Source organism: Schistocerca americana, chromosome 1, assembly GCF_021461395.2.
Source record: "Schistocerca americana isolate TAMUIC-IGC-003095 chromosome 1, iqSchAmer2.1, whole genome shotgun sequence".
NCBI lineage: Eukaryota > Metazoa > Arthropoda > Insecta > Orthoptera > Acrididae > Schistocerca > Schistocerca americana.
Window position 1 is genome coordinate 1,028,216,527 of NC_060119.1, and position 23,244 is coordinate 1,028,239,770.

A 23,244-nucleotide genomic window follows, 5' to 3' on the forward strand; every position below is an offset into this window, starting at 1 on the left:
TTGTTCTTTCACAAAGATAGCAGAGCCACCATGTTTGGAAAACTCTAGGCTAAAATGACTTGCTAATCTATATCCTGAGATTGAGGTTAATTTTACTTCATCATTTCATAGCCAGTGTTCTGTAATGCAAATTATGTCTACATTTAGTGCATACTGGAGTAGTACTTCCAACATGGAAATTTTATTTGTGAGTGACTGAACATTATGGTGTAGTATAGCAAAATCTGGGTATTTAGTAACTTTAGTTGAAATGGTTTCTGATTCTTGATCTAATGGCATTTCTAATACAGCACTTACCCTAAAAAGTGTTCGCTATCTTTCTTGTGTGTGGCTTCTGTTTGCTGGTGGCAATCAACAGGTGAGTTAATTTCTGGAGATTGTATAAGTTTTGCTTCATCCACATCTGTCCTCTTTGGTTTAAACCATTTCATAATTTTCATTTGGCTGATGACTTGATTGTTTGTTTCTCACCTAATCGGTTTAAACCACTTGGTAATTTGTATCTGGCCGATGGCACAGCTTGTAACTCATCTAAAGCACTTCTTAATCTCCATTTGTTTGTCACTTATACTTTTTTCTTCACTCTTCTTCGAGATGCGAGTACATATTTTTTTGGCTAGTAATTTCTTTCCTGGTGTATTTAAATGAAGTCCATGGACTGTATGGAACCTTCGCTCCAATCTGTTTATATCTACAATATCGACATTCTTAAAGTTAGTGCACATTTCAGTGATACACTCATTTGCAACATTAATTTCATGGTTCACACATGAGCAGGGTGGTAAATCATGTTGATGTGGGATGTTCATAATGAGTACATTTGTGTGGGTTAAATTATTTAAACATTTCCTCATTTCTGTAATAACCTTGTATGTCTCATTTCTATAGACGCCGTTTGATCCTCCTATTAACACAGCAAAATCATCTTTATTCAAACTAGCAATGTCAGTTGATGTTGTTAGATCTGTTATTTCACTCAATGGAGTCCCTGGCTTTATGAAAACAGATGCCTTGAAACTACATGTTCTCATCAACATTGCAGAAATTTCACAGCCGTGACTATCACCTAACACACAGATTGTTTTGTGTTTCACTCTTTTTGTAACCAGAGGATTTAAGGTTCTTCTTCTCACCTGACTAGTGTTGCTTTTTCACCACATGTATTATAAATGTTCTTCAGTTTGCAGTTTCGCTGGAGATGTGTTTTTTAATGTAGTTTCCTTTTTTGCACTGAAGTGTGTGGTAGTGTAGGTGTGCGCATTTATTTTTGGAATTTTTAAAATGTCTCCTGATGCAGTATTTTCACTGTTTGACCTACTTACAATGAGCAACGGTTTGCCTACATTGTTTTCCAACTTTTCAATCTTTTCCGACGTGTTCACTAAATCTACTAAATGACCTAATCATGTATTTTAAAACAACAATAACTCCTAAAGTTATCAGACCAGAGATTTCTCCTTAGAATATCCTTTTCAAAAGAATACTCCTTGTTTTGTTGTAGACTAACTAGTTCCTGGTAGAAATTATTGACTCAAATTGTATTCCATTTTCTGTGTACAACACAAGGTGCCATTACTACGCAGTCACCTGTTTGTACCCTTGAAAATACCTCGCTCATCATACAAGAGCCTCTTTGCATATTAACCAACAACATTTCTTCTTTCAACATCATTCTATTTAAGCTGCTTTATGCATTGAGCTAATTGTCATCAGATATGTACATTACAATTATATCACAAATGTTTGGATTCAAATATCTTGTACAATGAGAATACATTTGGAAATGCAAAACAGCCAAGAATGTAAGACACAACAAAAGGTCATTGAAATGTTTTTGGTTCTTGCTTCTACAACGTTACTGTTGTTACTGTGAGCACCGTTCTTACATGGCCACAACACACTTCCAAGCTACTACATCTGAGAACATGTAACTCACAGCAGGTGGACTCATGAAGCTCCTTGTCCTGCTTTGCAGATGTGGTATGTCCATGTACCTTGCATCATCTTCACATAATAATAAACTATTTCTCTTACAATATGCTTTCTGAAATTTAACTACTTATACAAATATTTATTAATGTCACAACCATCTTTCATTATTTAGAAGGACTGAGAGTATGACCCATCATCTTCCCTAAAATAATGTGTTACACCTCAAGGTACATTTTGTAGTTCAGTCCACACTCAATCCTAGAAGTTTTCGTATTTGCTTATTTTTCTTCACATTTGGCAATTACAAGTTGTATCATAAAACTTCCTGGCAGATTAAAACTGTGTGCCTGACCGAGACTCGAAGTCGGGACCTTTACCTTTCGCGAGCAAGTGCTCTACCATCTGAGCTATCGAAGCACGACCCACGCCTGGTCCTCACAGCCTTACTTCTGCCTGTATCTGGTCTCCTACCTTCCAAACTTTACAGAAGCCCTCCTGCGAACCTTGCAGAACTAGCACTCCTGAAAGTAAGGATACTATGGAGACATGGCTTAGCCACAGCCTGGGGGATGTTTCCAGAATGAGATTTTCACTCTGCAGCAGAGCGTGCGCTGATATGAAACTTCCTGGCAGATTAAAACAGTGTGCCCGACCGAGACTAGAACTCGGGACCTTTGCCTATCGCGGGCAAGTGCTCTACCATCTGAGCTACCGAAGCACGACCCACGCCCGGTCCTCACAGCCTTACTTCTGCCAGTATCATAGTTTGAAGTGCACATTAAAACTACAGGTCCTCCTATAACTTGCTGGAAAGGAAGTTCAGAGATCAGAGGAAGGTGTGGGCACATTACATCCATTAGAACCTTGCTTAGTAAAATGCTGCATCCTTGGATTAAGGACAGCTTACATTACAGTGGTTGTAGACAAACCAAATAAAAATGTTGCAAGATATGATACAGAGACTGGATGGCACTGGGAGAGAATATGGCTTTGGAATTAATGTAGAAAAGACAAATGTCACATGAATGTCTTCAGATGATACACTGTTAAATTTGAGATTGGGATCAAACAATCTGGAAGGCAATCTGGACACCTTTTAATATGTGATAGGCATCATCCCATTGAAATTTGTTCCTAACTTGCCATGGTCAAAGACGCAGTCATAAAGTAATCTCTACTTTCTAGTAATATTGATATTACGAAAAAGTGGGTTAAGTGTTATATATGGAGTGTGGAACTGTATGGGAGAGAAACTTGGACACTAAGGAAAACAGACAAAAAAATTTTAACAAGTTTGAGTTGTGGTGTAGAAGAAGGATAGAAAATATAAAATGAACAGACAGAATAACATAGATAGATGTGCTGACATGAGTTGGTGAGAGGTAGTCAGTTGCAGAAATATCATCTACAGATAACACAGTCTGATAAGCCATATTTTGAGACATTAATGTCTCTTACTTGATGATACATAAGTCAGGTTAGGAGAAAAAACTCAGAATGTGAAGAAGAAGAAGAAGAGCAGCATTGATTGATGAATTAAAGACAAAGAACAAATATCAGCTGTTGCAGAAACAACTGAAGATAGAGATAAATGGAGGAGAAGAATCATAACTAAAACCTGATGTCTTAAGGATGAGCTTTCCTAGCCATCTGTGGAACTGACAGCAGACAGAACACTGTAGATGATAATGGTAACAGTATTTAGTTAATATCAAGTGTATAGAATGCATTTTTCAATGTAAGTACATAAGTAAATAAATAAAAATCATGTTGTCTTTTTTGTTCTAGGATTGCCTTTGTTGTTTCTTATTCCATGGATTATATGCCGTATTTTCTTAGAAGATGACTTCTGTTGGACTTTAAATTTAAATAAACATATATATGCAATTATATATGTTCCCACGGCTGCCTCAAATATTGTAAGTTTAGATGAATATTATTTCTTATCTTTTGTTCATATTTGTTCATATCAAAGAAAGCATACCTGAAGTCACTTAGGAAGATTTAACAGGAGAGTAGCAACAATATCTAGTATTGAATTTCAGCATAATTTCTCAATGAGAAACTTTAACTATGTGACAAAAGTAATTGCAGTATTTGTATGGCCTGCAAAAATCTTGTATATGCAATAATAGAAAAACATGTTTTTGGCTTGTCATTTAATTTTCTTGTAACTTGTAGCAAAGATGAATAAAAGTAAAGCAGAGTCACCATAACTTCAGCACCAGTGGTGGATTTCCTAGTGCCCTCAGAAACAGACATTACATTCTATGTCTTTCTTTACAAAAACCCTTTTCTTATATTTGTATTTTTATTTGTATTTGTATTTCTTTATTGGTCCTGTAAATCGTGTTTAGGTACATATTTTGCACAAACGATGTAGGACAAGTCAGGTTGGTACAGTATATACAACATCATACACATTGTTATTTTGAAAGAATAAATAATTAAAAATTATTCAATACATGTTGAATATTGATGACAAATTTAATATGTGGCGTAGAGCGCCATAAAAATCGATATTTGTTCTGTGCATAAGTGTGCTATCTTTGAGGAGAGGGCTTTGGAGAGCATGTTGGACGCTAACGGCAGTTAGCCTCCGGACTTGTATCTGTGTAGACGCTAAGTGTGAATAAATCTGTATATGAGAGAATTCTAGTTGTTTACCTACAACTGTACCATATTCCCTCACTGGTGACCCCGTTTTTGTGTAATACGCGTCCGAGTTACCGCCTGAAGGTTATTTACGCGCCTACCGCGTCGGGTTTCTCCGCGATCGTGAGGGCCTTTGTTCAGCTCCAGACAATGGCCTTTCAGCATTCACCGCCGCCCGGATTCCAGCAACATCTCTCCAGCACCCCTGCCATCGTAGTGGACATGCCGCAAGAATCTTCAGAATCCTTCAGCCAGAACATGCAGTGGAATTCATCGAGTGCCGCCAGTTTCTTCCAACTGCCAACGGTCGTGGACTCTGGCTTTGTTAGCCTGGACCTTCCCACATGTTCTCCACAGAGGGTTGGTCGGAACGTTTCTACTCCAGTGTCGAACACACAATTCAATACAGTTCGTGGCGTTGAGCGAGGTTTTGCTACTTTGGAAAATCCAGTAGTAAATTCAAACTCGAATCAGTTCCCGCCACGTGTGTATCCTTCCGCGCCGGCTAGTCAACAGGTGTTCAATGCTCGCCAAACAGCAAATATCACACCGAGTGTGCATCCTAGTGGACGTGTGTGGGATCCTTGTGTTGCTTCTAATCAGGTCAACAATTCTGTGCTGGATAGTAATTACACCGACATCTACAACCAGTCCCACCACTCACGGTCGAGTGAATACTGTGTGCATAACGGACATTCACCGGCGTACTTAATCACTTGTGGCTTCTCTCCGAGCTACCACGTCAATGAGAATGCACATTTTGACTACGATCCTCACACCGTTCGAGCGCCCGTCGCGTCCGTCGCTTCTGCATGCTCTACTTCCGTCCGAAGTAATAGGCGCACCTCTGCAGTGACTGCAGTGCCGAATCTGCCGAAGTTACCAGACTTCAAACTCGCTCACCTGGAGTTCTGGTTTAACCTGGTTGAGCAAACATTCAATGTCTGTGCTTTGGACGACGACGCACGCTTCGCCTGCCTCATGAACCATCTTCACGACCGCGTCGATTTAATTTATGATCTGGTCAAAGCACCCCCCCTAGCAGGGAAGTATGCTTTGGTGAAACAAACGATACTGGAGCACGTCTCTAAAACCAGGAGAGAAAATGTGCGACAGCTCATCTACGAAGAGCATCTCGGCGACAGGTCTCCGTCCCAGCTGTGGTGGTGCATCCGTCTTCTCGTCGATGAGCAAGTTATGCCTGATCACACTGAAAAGCTGCCTTTGCCTGTCCAGACTGCAATCTCTGCGTATGAAGATAGGCCAGTAAATGAACGTTTACGCGCCGCCGACAGAGCATACTCCGCCAGGCAACGTGAGCTCCGTGCACTGAATTCTGGACGTGACCGCACTAAGACGCTTTCTGACGCCACGCCCTTGTCTGGTGCTGCTGATAACAAGTTTTTTAAACTAGCCGCCCTGCCTGCACCTTCAACTCCTCGCAACGACAGTGCATCGGCCTCTGTGGAAGACTCTGGGGGACATACTCCGTCACCTAGCAACTACCCACAAGGGCACAGGCCCGCCCAACCTTACTGTTTCTTCCACGTGAGACTCAGGGAGCAAGCTCGCAAATGCCAGTCACTGTGTTCTTACCCAAACTCCAACCGCAGGTAGGCTACGGTGCCACCTCCTGCGATGTAAACAACGGGCACCATCCCACGTTGCACTCCGTTTCGGACAATAACAGTAAGTGTGGTCGAGTCTATGTTCGCGATTTACGATCAGGTGTATGTTTTCTGGTAGACACTGGCGCAGATGTCTCTTTGCTGCCGGTTCGCCTAGCAACCAATAAAGTGCAACCACACAAAACAGAACTTCGTGCAGTGAACTTGTCTACCCTACAGTGTTCGGGTTCCACTTTGTATACAGTGAAACTTTCGCCCGAGTGCAAGCTGGAGTGGACATTTCTAGTGTCAACAATTGAAGAACCTATTCTCGGAATTGATTTCCTCAAGCACTATCAGCTGTCACTAGATTTTGTGCAAAATACTGTGTTTTACCCCTCCCTTAACAAACATATTCCTTTCGCTTTGCCGAGTGACAGTTCGGCTAACACCAAACATGTGTGCTGTGCTAAGAAGTGTGTAAACCTATCCTTGGAGCTGCAATCTTGGACAAACAAGTGGCTAGTGGAGTGCGCCAAGTCTTCTAAGTTGCGGATGGAACGTATGGAAATGCTGCTGCATCTCCGCGACGTACACCACAAGTTGGCCTCCACACAACAACGCCTCGCGGCACTACAAGCAGACGACTCATCGGCTACAGACAAGGTCAGTCCGTGCCAATCTGGTGTTCCCGTGCCCGCACACGTTAACGACAATGTTGTGAACTCTGTAAACTGTGTCAGCACCCCCTTTTGTAATGATCGGGTATGCCCGAGTGCTCATGCTCCTTGCGTTCCGAATGGAAAATTAACTTGCCAAGCTTGTGGCAATGAACTGCGGCCATCTGCTGTCCGGCCACGCCCAATCGTGCCTACAGCGCTCGTAGCGGCACGGCCCGCTACCAAGAACCAGTGTACCAACCTCGCCCATGTTAACATGTGTGCGGCCTTTACGCAGCCTACGAGCGGGTGGCACACCTGTATTTCCGTGTCCTCAGCGCCACAGCTTGGCCCGTCCGCCACTGCCTGCTCCACTTCACGGACATCTGACTATCGTGCCGCGCCACGTATTGCAGTAGTCACTAATGGCACAGTTCATCGGTTACGTCTAACCGATGGGCCGCCCATATCGCAACGTCTACGCCGCCTCAAGCCGGAATTTATGAAAATTGCAAAAGAACAATTGGATGATCTGTTACAAAAGGGAATAATTGAACCTTCTTCCGGTTGCTGGGCTAGTCCTATCCTGTTTGACCAAAAGAAAGACAGTACTTGGCGTATGGTCGGAGACTATAGGCGTTTAAATGCCCGCACCATCATTGATAAATATCCGGTCCCACACATCGCAGACTTCAATCATGCGCTCGCAGGTGCAAAGTACTTCTCTGTTTTGGACTGTAAGCATGCATTTCATCAGATTCCTATGGCTCCGGAGGACATTGAAAAGACTGCCATAACCACTCCCTTCAGGCTGTTCCAATACAAATTTATGCCGTTTGGGTTGAAAAATGCACCCAAAACGTGGCAGCGTTTCATCAATCAAACTTTATCCCATCTAGACTTTTGTTTCATATATATGGACGACATATTGGTTTTTGCTTCTACTTTAGAACAGAGTGAGGAGCGTGTTCAAGTCGTGACAGATATTTTAGCAGCCGCTGGTATTGAATTGAACAATAAAAAGACTCAATTGCACCAGTCATCCATCACATTCCTAAGTTATGTTGTGTCATCGGACGGTCTGACACCACCACAGGACAAGATCAAGCCTGTTCTCGAGATGCTACGCCCTCAGACCTACAGGGAATTACGCAGGTTCATCGGAACAGTTAATTATTACCGGAAACATTTGCCAGCTGCTTCTGCGGTGCAGGCTCCTCTCACAGATGCTCTCGCTGGCCCACAAACTTCTGGCACCCGCCAGGTACCATGGACACCAGACATGGGCAAGGCATTTAAGGAACTCAAACAGCTGTTGGCCTCCGCTGTCACTATTGCTCACCCACGGGCAGACGCCACAATGTTTATCACTACTGACGCTAGTGACAATGCTATCGGCGCAGTACTGAGTCAGACATACAACGATGTTACGACCCCCCTGCAGTTTTTCTCAAAAAAGCTAAACAACGCACAGAAGAAATACTCAGCATTCGACAGAGAACTACTTGCAGTTTATGAGGCCATAAGACACTTCAGAACTGATGTTGAGGGACGAGATTTCTATGTGCTCGCTGATAACAAGCCGTTGGTTCCTGCCATAAAAAATCCTGCGGCTGATCCGCCCCCACGACGCTTTCTTCACATCGATTACATCTTGCAATTTACAAATGACATTCGTTACATCCGAGGAGCGGACAATGTGGTCGCTGATTTTCTCTCGCGTGTTGGTGCTGTCACAACCTTAATTGACTTAACGGACCTACCTCGGTTGCAATCGGCAGACACCGATACCATGCAGTTAATTTCAGACCACAGCTCCTCTCTCCAACCGGTACGCTCTACTTTCCCTGGCATATCTGACTTAGTGTGGTGTGATGAATCGACTGGTACATTGCGGCCATTCATTCCTAAGCCCCTTCAACGCCAGGTCTTTGACAAACTACACACATTAGCACACCCCGGTGTCAAAGCCTCCACCCGTCTGGTAGCTGAACGGTTTGTCTGGAGAAACATGTGCCGTGACTGTCAGTCTTGGGCAAGGGCATGCATGGTGTGTCAACAGAACAAAGTTTCCAGGCACACTTCTCCACCCCTTGGCTGTTTTGCCCAACCTCCAGGCCGGTTTCACCATGTTCATGTCGACCTCGTAGGCCCTTTGCCCCCCTCCGAGGGTTTCCGTTACTTGTTTACAGCTATTGACAGGATGACTCGGTGGGCTGAGGCTGTGCCTATTCCGAACATTACCTCTGAGACAGTAAGTCGAGCATTCTTAGATTCGTGGATCTCTAGATTTGGCTCGCCTGTTTACCTCACCACTGACCAGGGGCGACAGTTCGAGTCTTCAGTTTTCTCTGACTTATGTAAAATGTGTGGTATTGTCAAAATTCATACTTCTGCATACCACCCCCAAAGCAATGGGCTTGTCGAGCGATGGCATCGCACCCTGAAGTCTGCCCTGCGTTGCCATGACTCACTATGGACAGAGGCACTGCCCTTCGTGCTTCTTGGCCTTCGTGCGACTTTCAAGGAAGACCTCAAGGGGTCCGTAGCCGAGTTTGTATATGGCCAACCTCTGGTTTTGCCTGGAGAATTAGTCACTCCGACCCCACTTCCACGGCCCTCTGAACTCCCTTCACTTCTCGAGCGGGTGTGCTTGCACTGCAGCAAAATTCAGCCGCCACATCCAGCTGCCCATACACCTCCGCGCGTGTACGTACCACACATGCTAGACTCTTGTGAGTACGTGTTTCTCAGAGATGACTCAGTCAAAGCCCCGCTTCAGTCGCCCTACACAGGTCCTTACAAGTTCGTCAAACGCTCTGAGAATAACATGGATCTCCTCATAAAAGACTCTGTAACCACGGTCTCACTCAACCGAGTGAAACCAGCTTTCATTGAGCCTCAGGTGAACCTCCCTGATTCTGCCCCTATTTCTCCCACTCCTGCTTCGAGCGGCCATCCATCTTCCCACACCATGCATTTGGGTATTGATTTTCCACAGCGTGTTTCTCTGCCGAGCACTGCTCCTTCTCCGCGTTCATCTAATTCGAGTGGCCAATCTTTTTGGGGCTTCACTCCTCACAGCCCTCGCAGTCGAACTGCCAACCACTCGGATTCTACCATTGTGTTACCATCTTCGTGTGACAGCTCTTTGTCACACCGTTCAACCCACGCTGGCTCCTCGTTGCCTTCGGTCATGCTCCCTCGTCTGTCAGCTGATCGCCCGAGGTTGTCTCCTGCACAGTCTAGTGCACCTGCCACCCCCCTCTTAGCAGATGCTTCCCCCTGCCATGGCTTTCCCACACCTCCCTGCCTCCCTACCATTGCTCGTACAGGTGCCATCCAAGAATTCACAACACATGTGCACCCTGATGACATACATAAATTATCTGTTGTCGTAGATGGCGATACAGTGTGTGTGGTACTCGCATGTGACAATATTGATGGAGGAAGTGCAGAATCTCGTGTGGTGCGCCACTTTAAATTGAGCAGAAGTGCTGCGTGTGGCAATTTGCGTGTCTTTGTTAGGCCTTCTGGTAAGGTGATTCTCCGCCTGCCGGCTGACGAAGTGCTACACCTTCACTCCAGGACGGGACGTCGTCTTCAGCCGCCGGTGTCGCTTGCTGCCTTCACCATCGACGTACCGGGCTTCACCCCCCGGACTCCTACCAGTCGACCGCTTCCGCCTGATGCAGAAGAACTGTGCGTTACCTTCCTAACTTCTCACCCCCCCCCCCCTCCCATTCACGGGGATGTACTCCATACTGCGCGGGGGGGGGGGGGGGGGGGGGGGGCGGATGTGGCGTAGAGCGCCATAAAAATCGATATTTGTTCTGTGCGTAAGTGTGCTATCTTTGAGGAGAGGGCTTTGGAGAGCATGTTGGACGCTAACGGCAGTTAGCCGCCGGACTTGTATCTGTGTAGACGCTAAGTGTGAATAAATCTGTATATGAGAGAATTCTAGTTGTTTACCTACAACTATACCATATTCCCTCAAATATAATGAAATAAAATGATAGACTTATTAAGAATATTTGAGCAGCTACACTACACTTTTCTGGTACTCTAAAAACTCAGAAACAGAATAGAAGTAGTGGTCAAGCAAGTACTCTTTCAGTTTCACTTTAAACTTTTGTAAATTTTGCATCTGTTTCAAATAGGGTGGCATGTGATTGTACAGCATTATGCCAGTATGATACACTCCTCTCTTACAAATGTTTTTACTTACTGTATTGACATGCAAGTAATGCTTCTGCCTAGTATCATGAGGGTGGTAATCACAGTTATACTTGAAGATATTTCCATCTTTTAAAATACTCCCTTTTGTGAAATTTAATATTTCATACATATATAAGCAAGGGAGAGGCAGTATATTGAGACTTTTAAATATTGGTCTACAGGAGTCTCTGTACTTAGCATGGTTTTTTATTCTAACAATCTTTTTCTGTAGCCTAAATGTTTTGTTTGTACCTACGGAGTTCCCCCAAAAGATAATGCCATACATCAGCAGTGACTGAATACTGCCATGGTACATTGTGATCACAGACACACAGCTTGTATTTTGTGCAAGGATTCTTCCTGCGTACTCAAGTGTGTTTAGCTTTTTATTTACATGGTTAAGATGTGTCTCCCATTTTAGGTTTTGCTGGATATGTGTACCTAAAAATTTTGTGTCGCTCACAGATGAGACAGTTTTTCCATCAATTTTAAAAATTGGTCTTGCAGGATGTAGTTTCTGTGAATTGTGGAAATTGATTGTCACTGTTTTTTTCATTATTTATTATTAGCTTGTTTGTTCTGAACCATTGTGTCAAATTTTGTATTATTCCTGTAGCTGTTTTTTGTAGGCATTCTTCATCACGTGATTTGATTAGGATATTTGTGTCATCTGCCAAAAGTACTGCTGTCCCTTTAGTTATTTTTTCTGACAAATCATTAACATAAAGAATGAAAAGAATTGGCCCAAGGACTGACCCTTGAGGAACTCTATGATAGATGTTACACTTGCTTTGATGATAATATCTGGTATTTCATCAGTACCTGCTGAATACTTATTGGGTAACCTTTTTATAATGACAGATAATTCCTCAAGTGTTGTTGGAGACGTGAGTGGGGTTCTTGTGAGAATTTTTGTATCTGACTGGAGTATATTGCTGTCTGGTTGTGAGTTGTAATGTTTGTAATCAGGTGGTGTGCAACATTATAAAAGTAGTTGTTAAATTTATTAGCCACTACTGTGGGGTTGATTATTTTATTGTTGTTTTCATGAAGTTCTATATTTTTGTGGACTAATGATGTAGTACCTGTTTCTCTTTTTATGATACTCCAGGTTGCTTTAGTCTTATTCCTGGAATTTTTTATTTGTTTGTCATTTTCCATTTTCTTTGCTTTTGTTATAACTTGTCTAAGTATTTGTTTATATTGTTTAAAGTAGTTGATGAATACAGGATTTTTGGCTTGCTTTGAGTATTCATATAAGTTCCTTTTATTCTGGCATGATATATTTATTCCTGTTGTGATCCATTTATTTGGTTTGTGCACAGAATTTGTAAGTGACGTTTGTTTGGGAAAGGCTATTTCAAAAAAATGTTTGTATGTGGCCATAAATTTATCAAACTTGTCATCTGTGTTGTTTGAACTGTAAACATCAGTCCAAATTTCTCTTCTCAAGAGAGAACAAAAGTAATCTATGTTTTCATTATTAAATTTCCTCACAATAGCTCTAGTTTTCTGGGCTTTCATGTTTCCTGGAATAGCGATTGTTAGTATTTGGGCATTGTGATCACTAAACCCAGTGTTTGCAGTCTCTGTGTTGCAGACATATTTATCTGTATTTACAGACGCCTGATCTATGGTTGTTGCAGAAGTAGTGGTTATATGAGTTGGGTTGGTTGTAGTTGGTTTTAGTTTAAAGGACTTCAGAAAGTCTTTGATTTCATCTTTAAATTTACTAGGTTTGGAGAAATCAACATTGAAATCTCCACATATGATAATATTTTTTTAAGGGTGTTGAAGTCCTATAACAGCTCTTCCATATGATTATAAAACACTTTTTTACCGCCATCTGGTGACCTATATACACAGATGATTACAGAATTGCTAGTTGGTGGTTCTGCTATTGAGAGTTCTATGTCTCTTTCTTTAGATAAGCTGTCAAATTTGGTTATGTTAGTGAAGTCTATATCTTCTCGAACATATATGCAGCTACCACCATGCCTGAGTACTTCTCTACAAAATGTGGCAGCTAATTTAAACTGAGGTAGCTGTGCTAGTTCTTTCATGTCTTTATTTAGCCAGTGCTCAGTAAAGCATAAAACGGAAATATCACTCATATCATTTAACAAGATTTGTATTTCATTCAGTTTATTGGAAAGACACTGAACATTCTGATGGAACAGTTTAAAGTATGAAGCAGGGACTATATTGTGTCTTGCTTGACCACTTACCTCTTTTTTACATCTAGTATTGTTAGCTGTAAAAAATCCTCCTTGATTTGAGGTGTGGGTGGTGTCTTCTTGCTAACTGGTTCCCTGGATTCTGGGCCCTGTCTTTCTGTGCTGTGGTGCTTCTAATGGTAATCCACGTGTCAAGTAGCATTTGTTTCATTTTAGGCACTTGTATTGCACTGGTTTTCACATTGTATTTATTTTGGTGAAACACTGATTTCTTCAGGTAGACTGGTTGATTCAGAGAGAGATGCATCTGGTTTGTACGACTGTTAATTTTAATTAACGAAGACAGTCTATTGCATCCTTGCTCCTTCCCCTGTCTGTTCAAGTGGAATCCGTGATGTGTGAATTTATCACGAGACAGTCTTTCCATTTCAAAGTTTATGGATATTCTACTTTTGTTGCAAGATTTTGAACAGTTCACTGTTTGCACTAAATGGTGATTAACCATGTCAATTTTTTTGTTTATATATTCTTTGTCGAATCTTTGGGGAATTGGATGCAAAATGATTTTTGTCTTGTTACGGAGTTGGAGAACACTTGGTAACACGTTATCAATGCTTTCCACAATGTTGTTGTAGGAGTCTTCAGTATCGTTCGACCCAGCGATTAAGATAAAAGTATCACTCGCATTCAAGTCTTCTGCTAATTTGTCAGTTTGATTAAAAACTTCACGGAGAGGAGCATTTTGTTTAATAAAACTTTGAATGTCATATTTTGTGTCTAGTTTTGTCTCCAGAATGTTTCTGCAGTACCTGCCTTGGCTGTCACTCACTATTAAAACTTTCGGATTCCATACTGCATTCCTTAACTCGTAACTTTGTTTCATATGTTGAGGTGCTTTATCTTCTGGAACACAGTTGGTATCGTTCATTACAGTTTCGTTTTTACTGGTTGCTGTGTAAACGCTGCCTTCAGTTACACTCACACATTGCATTGGCTCTTTACCAGCTGACATCAGAACAGTTTCTTTATCTGAAGGTGCACTTACTTGTTTGGTTGCACTTTTTCTGGGTACCGTTGGCGTTGTAGATACATTATAACACGAGTGCCTTTTTAGTTGTGATTTTAAATTGTGTGTGTTGGATGCACTTTTTATGGTACACCACTCTTCACTGCTTACATATCTGCTTAGTTCTTGTTCTAACTCTCTGATTCTTGCTAACAGAACGTTTCTATCCTCTTGCAACACTTTAATTATTTCGTCTTTTGATGCTGAGTCCGTTACAAGTTTGTGATCACCATGTGGCACCATGTTCTTCATTTTTGATCGTGTAAACATACCTTTACATTTATTTACTTTCACAGTGCACGAGTAGCACAGATTGTCCTTATCACCACCATCTCTTACACATTTTGCACATAATAGTCTTGTATTTATATCAGTTTTCGTGAGCTTTGAATATGTTACACTTTTACTCTGCACCATCTTTCTATGATTTCCATTCATGAATTTAACAGAATCAGATGGAAACATTAATTTGTCATTATGATGAACAGTTGTTCTGTTCAATGAGTTTCAGATAAAAAGAATGTGACATTTTTTAACCACTGCTTTATTTGTTTTATTAGTATGTGACTAGTTTCTACTTTTAGGCCATTTTCAAATTATTTTCTGTACTGTAACAGGTATTTAGCAGTATCGGCATGTGGTTCTCTGGTGGAGGTGCAGAAGATGTTGGCAGTTTGATACTGTTTGTTGATTTTATTGCTAGGTATAGTGAATATCTGGCTGTGAGAGGCATGCATCAGGTCACTAGTAGTGAACATCCAGCTAGAGTGGGCTGGTGTAGAGTTGCTAGCATCAGTCCTTCTCATCTGTGTGGTTCTGTAGTGAACAACCTTGCTTAGCTATACATTCCAATCTGCTTCACAATACTGTGTCAGGTGATGGTACCTCAACTCTTCTGACTGTGGCTTGAGCAGGCTGATCTTCAGCACAGCAGTATCCAGCACCGTTGCACAGACCAGTGGCTGGAGAGTGGCAGCTAGTGATAGTGGATCTTAATGGCATAAGGCTGGGAGGGGCTTTCTTCAACCTTCAGCCCATCTAATCTGTGGCTGGACCACCAGCTGGCAGTCCAGTCAAGATGATGAAATGACATTAGTGGCATCACAGCAGCAGCCTACATGCAGCGGACTCAAGTTCTAAGCCCAGCTGTACACAGGCCCAGTCCATTCAGATGGCTAGCTTTTGCGCATGACAGGTCATGCCTTGTTGCTGCATGCATCAAGTACAAGGCTTGCCTAGCACTGCCAAAATTTCTTATATGCTAGTCATTGCCCGAGTGGCTGGGTCATGGTTGCAGAAATACTGATTCTACACATGACAGTAACAGACCGCAGCATGGGCCCGGATCATAACATTTCTTACCATGTTGGAAGAGTTAGGCCCACTGAATGTCTAATCTGACAAGTCTGGCCAAAAAGTGGCACATATTCATTTATGTTTTACACCTTACAAAATCCCGATTCAAACACAGGTCTGGAGTACGAACTGTAGGTTAGCTGCTACACTCTTATAGTCTTTTCTTTCCTATTTAATATTTACACTTTTTATGACATTTACACTTTTTACACCATTTCACCTTCATGACACTTGGTCATTGAGTGATTCCTGAGTTTTTGCACCATCTCATTTCAACTTTTCAAGGCTCTCTTCAAGGCTGAGTCATTTCTTTACCTGCATCAGTACTTCTGGTATGGCCATGCAGGTTGAAAATGGTGAGGATGGGATCTGGGCAACTCTACACTTGAGGTAGCTACAAACAATGTACTATTGCCATGACTATGAATGCAACTGATGTGGTAGTTCCTACAAGCAGATGATACGTCTGTTTGGTTTGGTGTCTTTTTCTCATGCCCAGGCAAATATTCCATTGATACATGGCCATTCTTAGCAGCCAGCATCTAGTCTAGTGAAGCTCGAAGGGTTAGGTCTAAGGTGTTATTTAGATATGGCAGTTATTCTTTAGGCATAATTTAAAAATGTAAGTCTGAATAAGTAAAGCAGCAAACAAATGTTATTCAGGGTTGTTGTTTCAATTATAGTGGCAAGTAGTCAGAAAGTAGGTCCAGAAATGGTGCAGCAGGTACCATTAATCAACAGCCTTGCCCGTGCAATTTTAGTTTTTGTGTGCTACTTAAGGGACCTTGGTCATAACAATTACATATGATTACTTCTGTGTCTGTTACTGAAAAGAGCCAATGTGACCTTACCTTTTGGAAAAGTTCAGTTTTACTTGCAAACACAACCCTGGGGCACTCATTCATGGGCCTCTGAGCATGGAATGGGTTGAGCTTACATGACGCTTGGGCCTTATGTATTACCTTTGTGTGTGTGTGGGAGGGGGGGGGGGGGGCAGATCATGACCCAATCAGCCCACTTGTTTGCCGCAGCAACTTAGAAGTGGAGAGCAGTGGGTGGGATTTCCTGTCGGGCACTATTCTGTAAAGCTCCCAACACCACCAAGTAGGAATGAAATACAACCTCCAGTATGGTACCTTCACTGGTGATGGCAAAATTAGCCCACCCTCAGTTAGTTTACTAGACTATCCCATGACCTTAGAGCATATGGATATGTCAGCGCAACCAAAGTGGTACAATGTTCCTTTCACCTGACCTTACCTTCTCTCCTTACCACATCCCTCCCCCGTTTTGAAGGAATTGCTACCAATGTGAGGCAGTGCTTCAGGGGTTCCCTTGAGTGGATGGACTGACCCTAATGTACAACCATGGTAGAAGTTGAGAGTTTCAGTTTTACATTAACTGGAGAAATCATTCAGTTAGTTGAAAAGGCTCATGGTACTTGTAATGTTCACCTGCTTTCTTTCTCCATTGATAGTCCACAGTGTTGATGTAGTGCATTGTTATACTGGCTGAAAAATGAAGGGATGGAAGTTCAACACTGACTACTGTAAATGATGTAGCCAACAGTTGCACAGTTGCGTTTCACAGTTCTTTACTTTCAATTCATAAATGCCAATATTGCACAGTTATATGGCCTGTTCACTATTGGTTAACTTTTGATGAGCCTCATACATAAACATCAGCATACTGCTACAATAGTTTGCTGTTCAACATCTACGAGCAGAAAATACCTAACCATACAGTTCACTATTTCTCAAATATATTGAACAGACACTGTCATTGTTTTAACACATGGCCTGTTTATGTTACACTAATTCCACTGTTCAGTTGACACATCGTTGTTACTCTAGATTGATACAGGTTTCCTGTCTGAAAGTCAGCTGTGGACTGACTGTCTGAGGACCAAAAATTGGGCCTTTATATATCCTTACAATAATAGGTACTAAAACTATACATTGTTTGATGTTTAATTTACAGAAATTACAATTAAAACATAACTCATTCAATTAACTGAATAAATTGAAAATTTCCGTCTCATTAACAGTTCCTTCTACCACCAAGGCTAGGCTGAATTATTTGTTTAAATAATGAAATTAATTATACAAACAATAATTTTGACAGATGTGGTAATTATTTCAGAATTCATTGGTAATTATTTCAGAATTTGCCAATGTTTTCAAATGGAGCCAAATAAATACTTTAAGAATCCTAATAGTTCTTCTTCCTAATGTTTATAATTAGTATAGAATTTATATTTGTTTATAGGTCAACAATAGAATCTAAGTCATGAAACAATTACTGATTTCACCCCACAACAAAAGATATTAACTAGGAATAGGCAAAATAAATAGGAAATTAATAACATACACAAAACTAAGCACAAAATTAGATCTGGTGCTATATTTCTTAAGAGTGAGGGCCAACCTTTCTCTTTTATGAAAGTGCAGATTATATTCATAATGGTAATTAGTCAAAAATTAAAAAAATGAATTTAAGGAGGCAGATGGCAGAACAACAGAGGAAGTAAAGAGATCCCAGCTTGCTTTGTCACATACTGTGTTATTAACTTCCTTGTTTTCCCTTTAAATACATTGCGGTTAGTTGACATTACCACTATGTGACATGGTACTTGGTGGCTTTGGTTTTGCTTTATGTGCACTTGCCACTCCAGGACTTTTAAATTCATCTTCTGAACCTGGCACCATATACACTTTTATCTCTTATCAAAGTTTTGGATGGGGGATACATCTTCCCCATGGTGCCATGTACAAAGTTCAAAAGGGGAAGAAACAACTGTTTATGGTTATAAGCCCATACTTTCATGTATCTTTGAATTATAGTCTGCTTCAAAGTACAATAGTAGAGTGTCCCAGTGGTGACTATTTACTACGTAATAATTTAACATTTTTCCTATTGTGCTGTGCATCCTCTCTGTCCTCTGAATCACATGCTGGTATACTGGACTATGCCTTAACTTTCTAATCCATGAAAGTTGACACAATTGCTTCACTAGTTCAGAGATAGGTTAGTGCCAGTGGTTAAACATTGTCTGAGCTACTGTTTCTGCTTGCTGTTTCAGCCTAGTAGCCATGGATAGAAATCGTGAAAATATAGCAATGCCCCACTGATGACTATGCAAAGGGACCAAGATGTCCATACCAATCATTTGGAATTGTCTATCAGCCACGTGTAACCTTTGTAATGGAATCTGTTGAGAATTAAGCTCAGCCCTTTGCACACAGAGTACACAATCTTTGACATACTGTTCCTCTCTGAAACCTGTCACAAAACTTCTTCCTGTAAACTTGTCAGCACTTTTTGTGTGTGTATATATACATGTGCATGTGTGGTCGTGTGTGTGTGTTTGTGTGTTTGTGTGTGTGTGTGTGTGTGTGTGTGTGTGTGTGTGTGTGTGTGAACTGAGCATCCATCAAGAATTGCTGACAATCCCAGTCACAGGCCTAAGCATAGTCTGCAGATATACCAATATGTTCCACAGTGTGTATCTTGTGATTCAATCTGCTTTCAGTACCATGAATCTTTCCAGGTTGAAGTAACACTTCAAAATTATTGAGTTTTTGATAATTTGTAATAAAATAAGTAACAATCTACCTACCTCTAGACAATGTACTAGTCATCCTGATTTACCAAGAAAGTCACAGATACAGGGTAAATAAGCCCTAGGACTAAAGGGAAATCTGGGAAAATCTTGGGAATTTTCTTATACAGGAAAAATCAGAGAAAAACTCAGGAGTTTTTCAGAATTCCATAAATTTTGTGTTGCTTTAGTTTCCAGTTAAATTTTTGTGATTTAGACTGATAAGAACTGACACTTGAACAAAGAATTTTACTTTATCCCACTACTGAAGAATAATACAGTAGCAATACAACTTAAACAAAAGAATTGCAGTAATACAACGTAAACAAGAGAATAACACCAAAATCAAACACCATTTGCAAAGAAAATGCACCATTTACAATTGCAAAACACAGTGCACACATAAATGTCTGCTGACAGCTAAATGTGTAAAAGACTATGCAATACTTGGTAACAAAAAACAGCTTTCAATGCAGGGTCCATGAGAAATATGGCCTGGCAAAGAATTTGTGATGTCACACCAGCTGGCTTGTCTGCCACACTTTGTGAATGCTTGGCTCCATGCAGGGCACTTGGAAAATCAATTGGTAATTGAAAAGGTACCCACTAAAGCCCCCCCCCCCCTCCCAATTAACCATGGACCTGGGGAGGCTTGCATGCCTCAGTGATAGAAATAGCTGTACCATACGTACAACTGCAATGGAGGGGTATCTGTTGAGAGATCAGGCAAATGTGTGATTCCTAGAGAGGGGCAGCACCTTTTTCAGTAGTTTCAGGGCAACAGTGTGGATGATTGACTGATCTGGCCTTGTAACATCCACCAAAATGGCCTCTCTGTGCTTGTACTGTGAACGGCTGAGAGCAAGGAGAAACTACAGACATAATTTTTCCCAAGGACATGCAGCTTTACTGTATTGTTTAGTGATGATGGCGTCCTCTTGGGTAAAATATTCTGGAGGCAAAATAGTTCCCCATTTGGATCTCCAGGCAGGGACTACTCAGAAGGACGTCGCTATCGGCAGAAACAAAACTGGCATTCTACGGATCAGAGCATGCAAGGTCAGATCCCTTAAATTGGGCAGGTAAGTTAGAAAATTTAAAAAAAGGAAATGGATAGGTTAAAGTTAGATATAGTTGGAATTAGTGAAGTTTGATGCAGGAGAAACAAGACTTCTGGTCAGACGAATACAGGGTTATAAGTACAAAATCAAGTAGGAGTAATGCAGGAGTAAGTTTAATAATGAATAAAAAATAGGAATGCAGATAAGCTACTAGGAACAGCATAGTGAATGCATTATTGTAGCCAAGATAGACACGAAGCCCATGTCTACCACAGTAGTACAAGTTTATATGGTAACTAGCTCTGCAGATGATGAAGAGATTGAAGAAATGTTGTATACATGGAAGAGGTAAGGAGTCACTGGAAAGTTTCAGGTTGATTATAGAATGGTAAGATAGAGATTTCAGAACAAGGTTGTAAATAGTAAGGCATTTCCAGTGGCAGATGTCAACTCTAACCACAATTTATTGGTTATGAATTGTAGACTAAAACTGAAGAAACTGCAAAAAGGTAGGAATTTAAGGAAATGGGACCTGGATAAACTGAAAGAACCACAGGCAGAAGAGAGTTTCAGAGAAAGCATTAGGGAACGACTGACAAGAACAGCGGAAAAAGATTCAGTAGAAGAAGAATGGGTTGCTTTGAGAGATGAAATAGTGAAGGCAGCAGTGGATGAAGTAGGTAAAAAGACAAAGGCTAGTAGAAATCCATGGGTAACAGAACATATGTTGAATTTAATTGATGAAAGTAGAAAGTGCAGTAAAAGAAGCAAGTGAAAAAGAATACAAATTTTTCAAAAATGAGATCAACAGGAAGTGCAAAATGGCTAAGCAGGGATGGCTAGAGGACAAATGTAAGGATGTAGAGACTTATCTCACTTGGGGTAAGATAGATACTGCCTACAGGAAAATTAAAGAGACCCTTGGAGAAAAGAGAACCACTTGTATGAATATCAAGAGCTCAGGTAGAAACCCAGTTCTAAGCAAAGAAGGGAAAGCAGAAAGGTGGAAGCAGTATATAGATGGTCTATACAAGGGCGATGTACTTGAGGACAATATTTTGGAAATGGGAGAGGATGTAGATGAAGATGAAATGGGAGATATGATACTGCGTGAAGAGTTTGACAGAGCACTGAAAGACCTAAGTCGAAATAAGGCCCCGGGAGTAGACAACATTCCATTAGAACTACTGATAGCCCTGGGAGACCACCCATGACAAAACTCTTCCATCTGGTAAGCAAGATGCATGAGACAGGAGAAACATCCCCAGACTTCAAGGACAATATAATAATTCCAGTCCCAAAAAAGCAAGTGCTGACATGTGTAAAAATTTACCGAGCTATCAGTTTAATAAGTCACAGTTGCAAAATACTAACACGAATTCTTTAAAGACAAATGGAAAAACTGATAGAAGCTGACCTTGGGGAAGATCAGTTTGGATTCCATAGAAATGTTGGAAAACTTGAGACAATACTGACCCTACGACTTATCTTAGGTGATAGGTTAAGGAAAGGCAAACCTACATTTACAGCATTTGTAGACTTAGAGAAAGCTTTTGACAATGTTGACTGGAATACTCCCTTCCAAATTCTGAAGGTGGCAGGGGTAAAATACAGGGAGCAAAAGGCTATTTACAATTTGTACAGAAACCAGATGGCATGAAAGGGAAGCAGTGTTTGAGAAGGGAATGAGATAGGGTTGTAACCTATCTCTGATATTATTCAATCTGTATATTGAGCAAGCAGTGAAGGAAACAAAAGAAAAGTTTCGTGCAAAAAAAAAAATCCTTAGAAAAGAAATAAAAACTTTGAGGTTTGCCGATGACATTGTAATTCTGTCAGAGACAGCAAAGGACCTGGAAGAGCAGCTGAACAGAATGGTGGACAGTGTCTTGAATTTAACACATTGCGTACAAAATTATATGAATTTAAAAAAAAAAAAAAAAATCTGATGCAATGTTGATTGACCTGTTCAAAATTCAAAAATTAGTTCTGTTATCGAATATTTCTGTTGAGGAAAAGTAATGCTAGAGGAGGGTGTCCCTTTACAGTATGCACCATTTAACACCAGTACCATGTACCCTTAATCTAAATTGATTAAACAGACAATGTCATCTTAAGTAATATACCCCATTCATGCCAAAGGCAAAAAAAACCTCAAAATTTCATATCTTAAAAGAATAACTCAAGGACACTTAATAACTATTTTTATTAGTAACTGTAATGCTAATACTTTACTAGGTACCTCACAGGTTGACATCAGCCATGGCTTTCACGGCCACCACACCACTCAGCTCAGATTACAGTTAATCACTTAATTACTATTTATTTGTTTGTTGGTTCATATATGAACTACCATTGGGTTTTCCCTTGCCTTTAATTGAAATCGTACTCTCTGACCAAAAAATGGTTGTGGGATTTCATTGAATACCACTTTGCCTTAAATTTGAACATAATATAGTGAAAAATTTATTGGTCACTGACTCCAAAATGTTTTAAACCGTACAAGTTAAACATCTACTTTTCTTTTCTTGCAATTGGGTCAGTTACACAGTTTCTTTTGGGTGTTATTGCATGTCACGCTTTGTAGAGATGTTGGAACTTGGAAGTTAGTCCTTCACTCTCTATAGTCTTCTTTACTAATACCAAATCCCCTAATTTATACACTATTGGGGTGCACCTTTCCCATTCCTTTTTTCTCTCATTCTCTCTCTCTCTCTCTCTCTCTCTCTCTCTCTGTCTCTCTGTCTCTTTCCAAGCATTAATCCTGACTTGTGGGGTCTGCTGTTTCACTACATCTCCTCCATTTCTCCCTGTTGTTGACGTCTTTTGGTCTTAAGCCAACAACATGCATGTCTCCCCTGACGTTGTCAGTCCATCTCTTTGCCAGTCTTCCTCATGGCCTTCTTCCTCCT

At 41.0% G+C, this 23,244-nt stretch overlaps 1 protein-coding gene across 3 annotated transcripts in view; it reads left to right on the forward strand.

Moving 5' to 3' along the window:
* LOC124549065 (parathyroid hormone/parathyroid hormone-related peptide receptor-like) overlaps nucleotides 1–23,244 on the forward strand; it is a 498,163-nt gene that overhangs the window by 414,107 nt on the left and 60,812 nt on the right. For all 3 annotated transcript variants that reach the window (XM_047125217.1, XM_047125215.1, XM_047125216.1), the window contains one exon: nucleotides 3,721–3,851. In XM_047125217.1, the coding sequence (XP_046981173.1) occupies nucleotides 3,721–3,851 (131 nt within the window). The remainder of the gene's footprint in view (nucleotides 1–3,720; nucleotides 3,852–23,244) is intronic.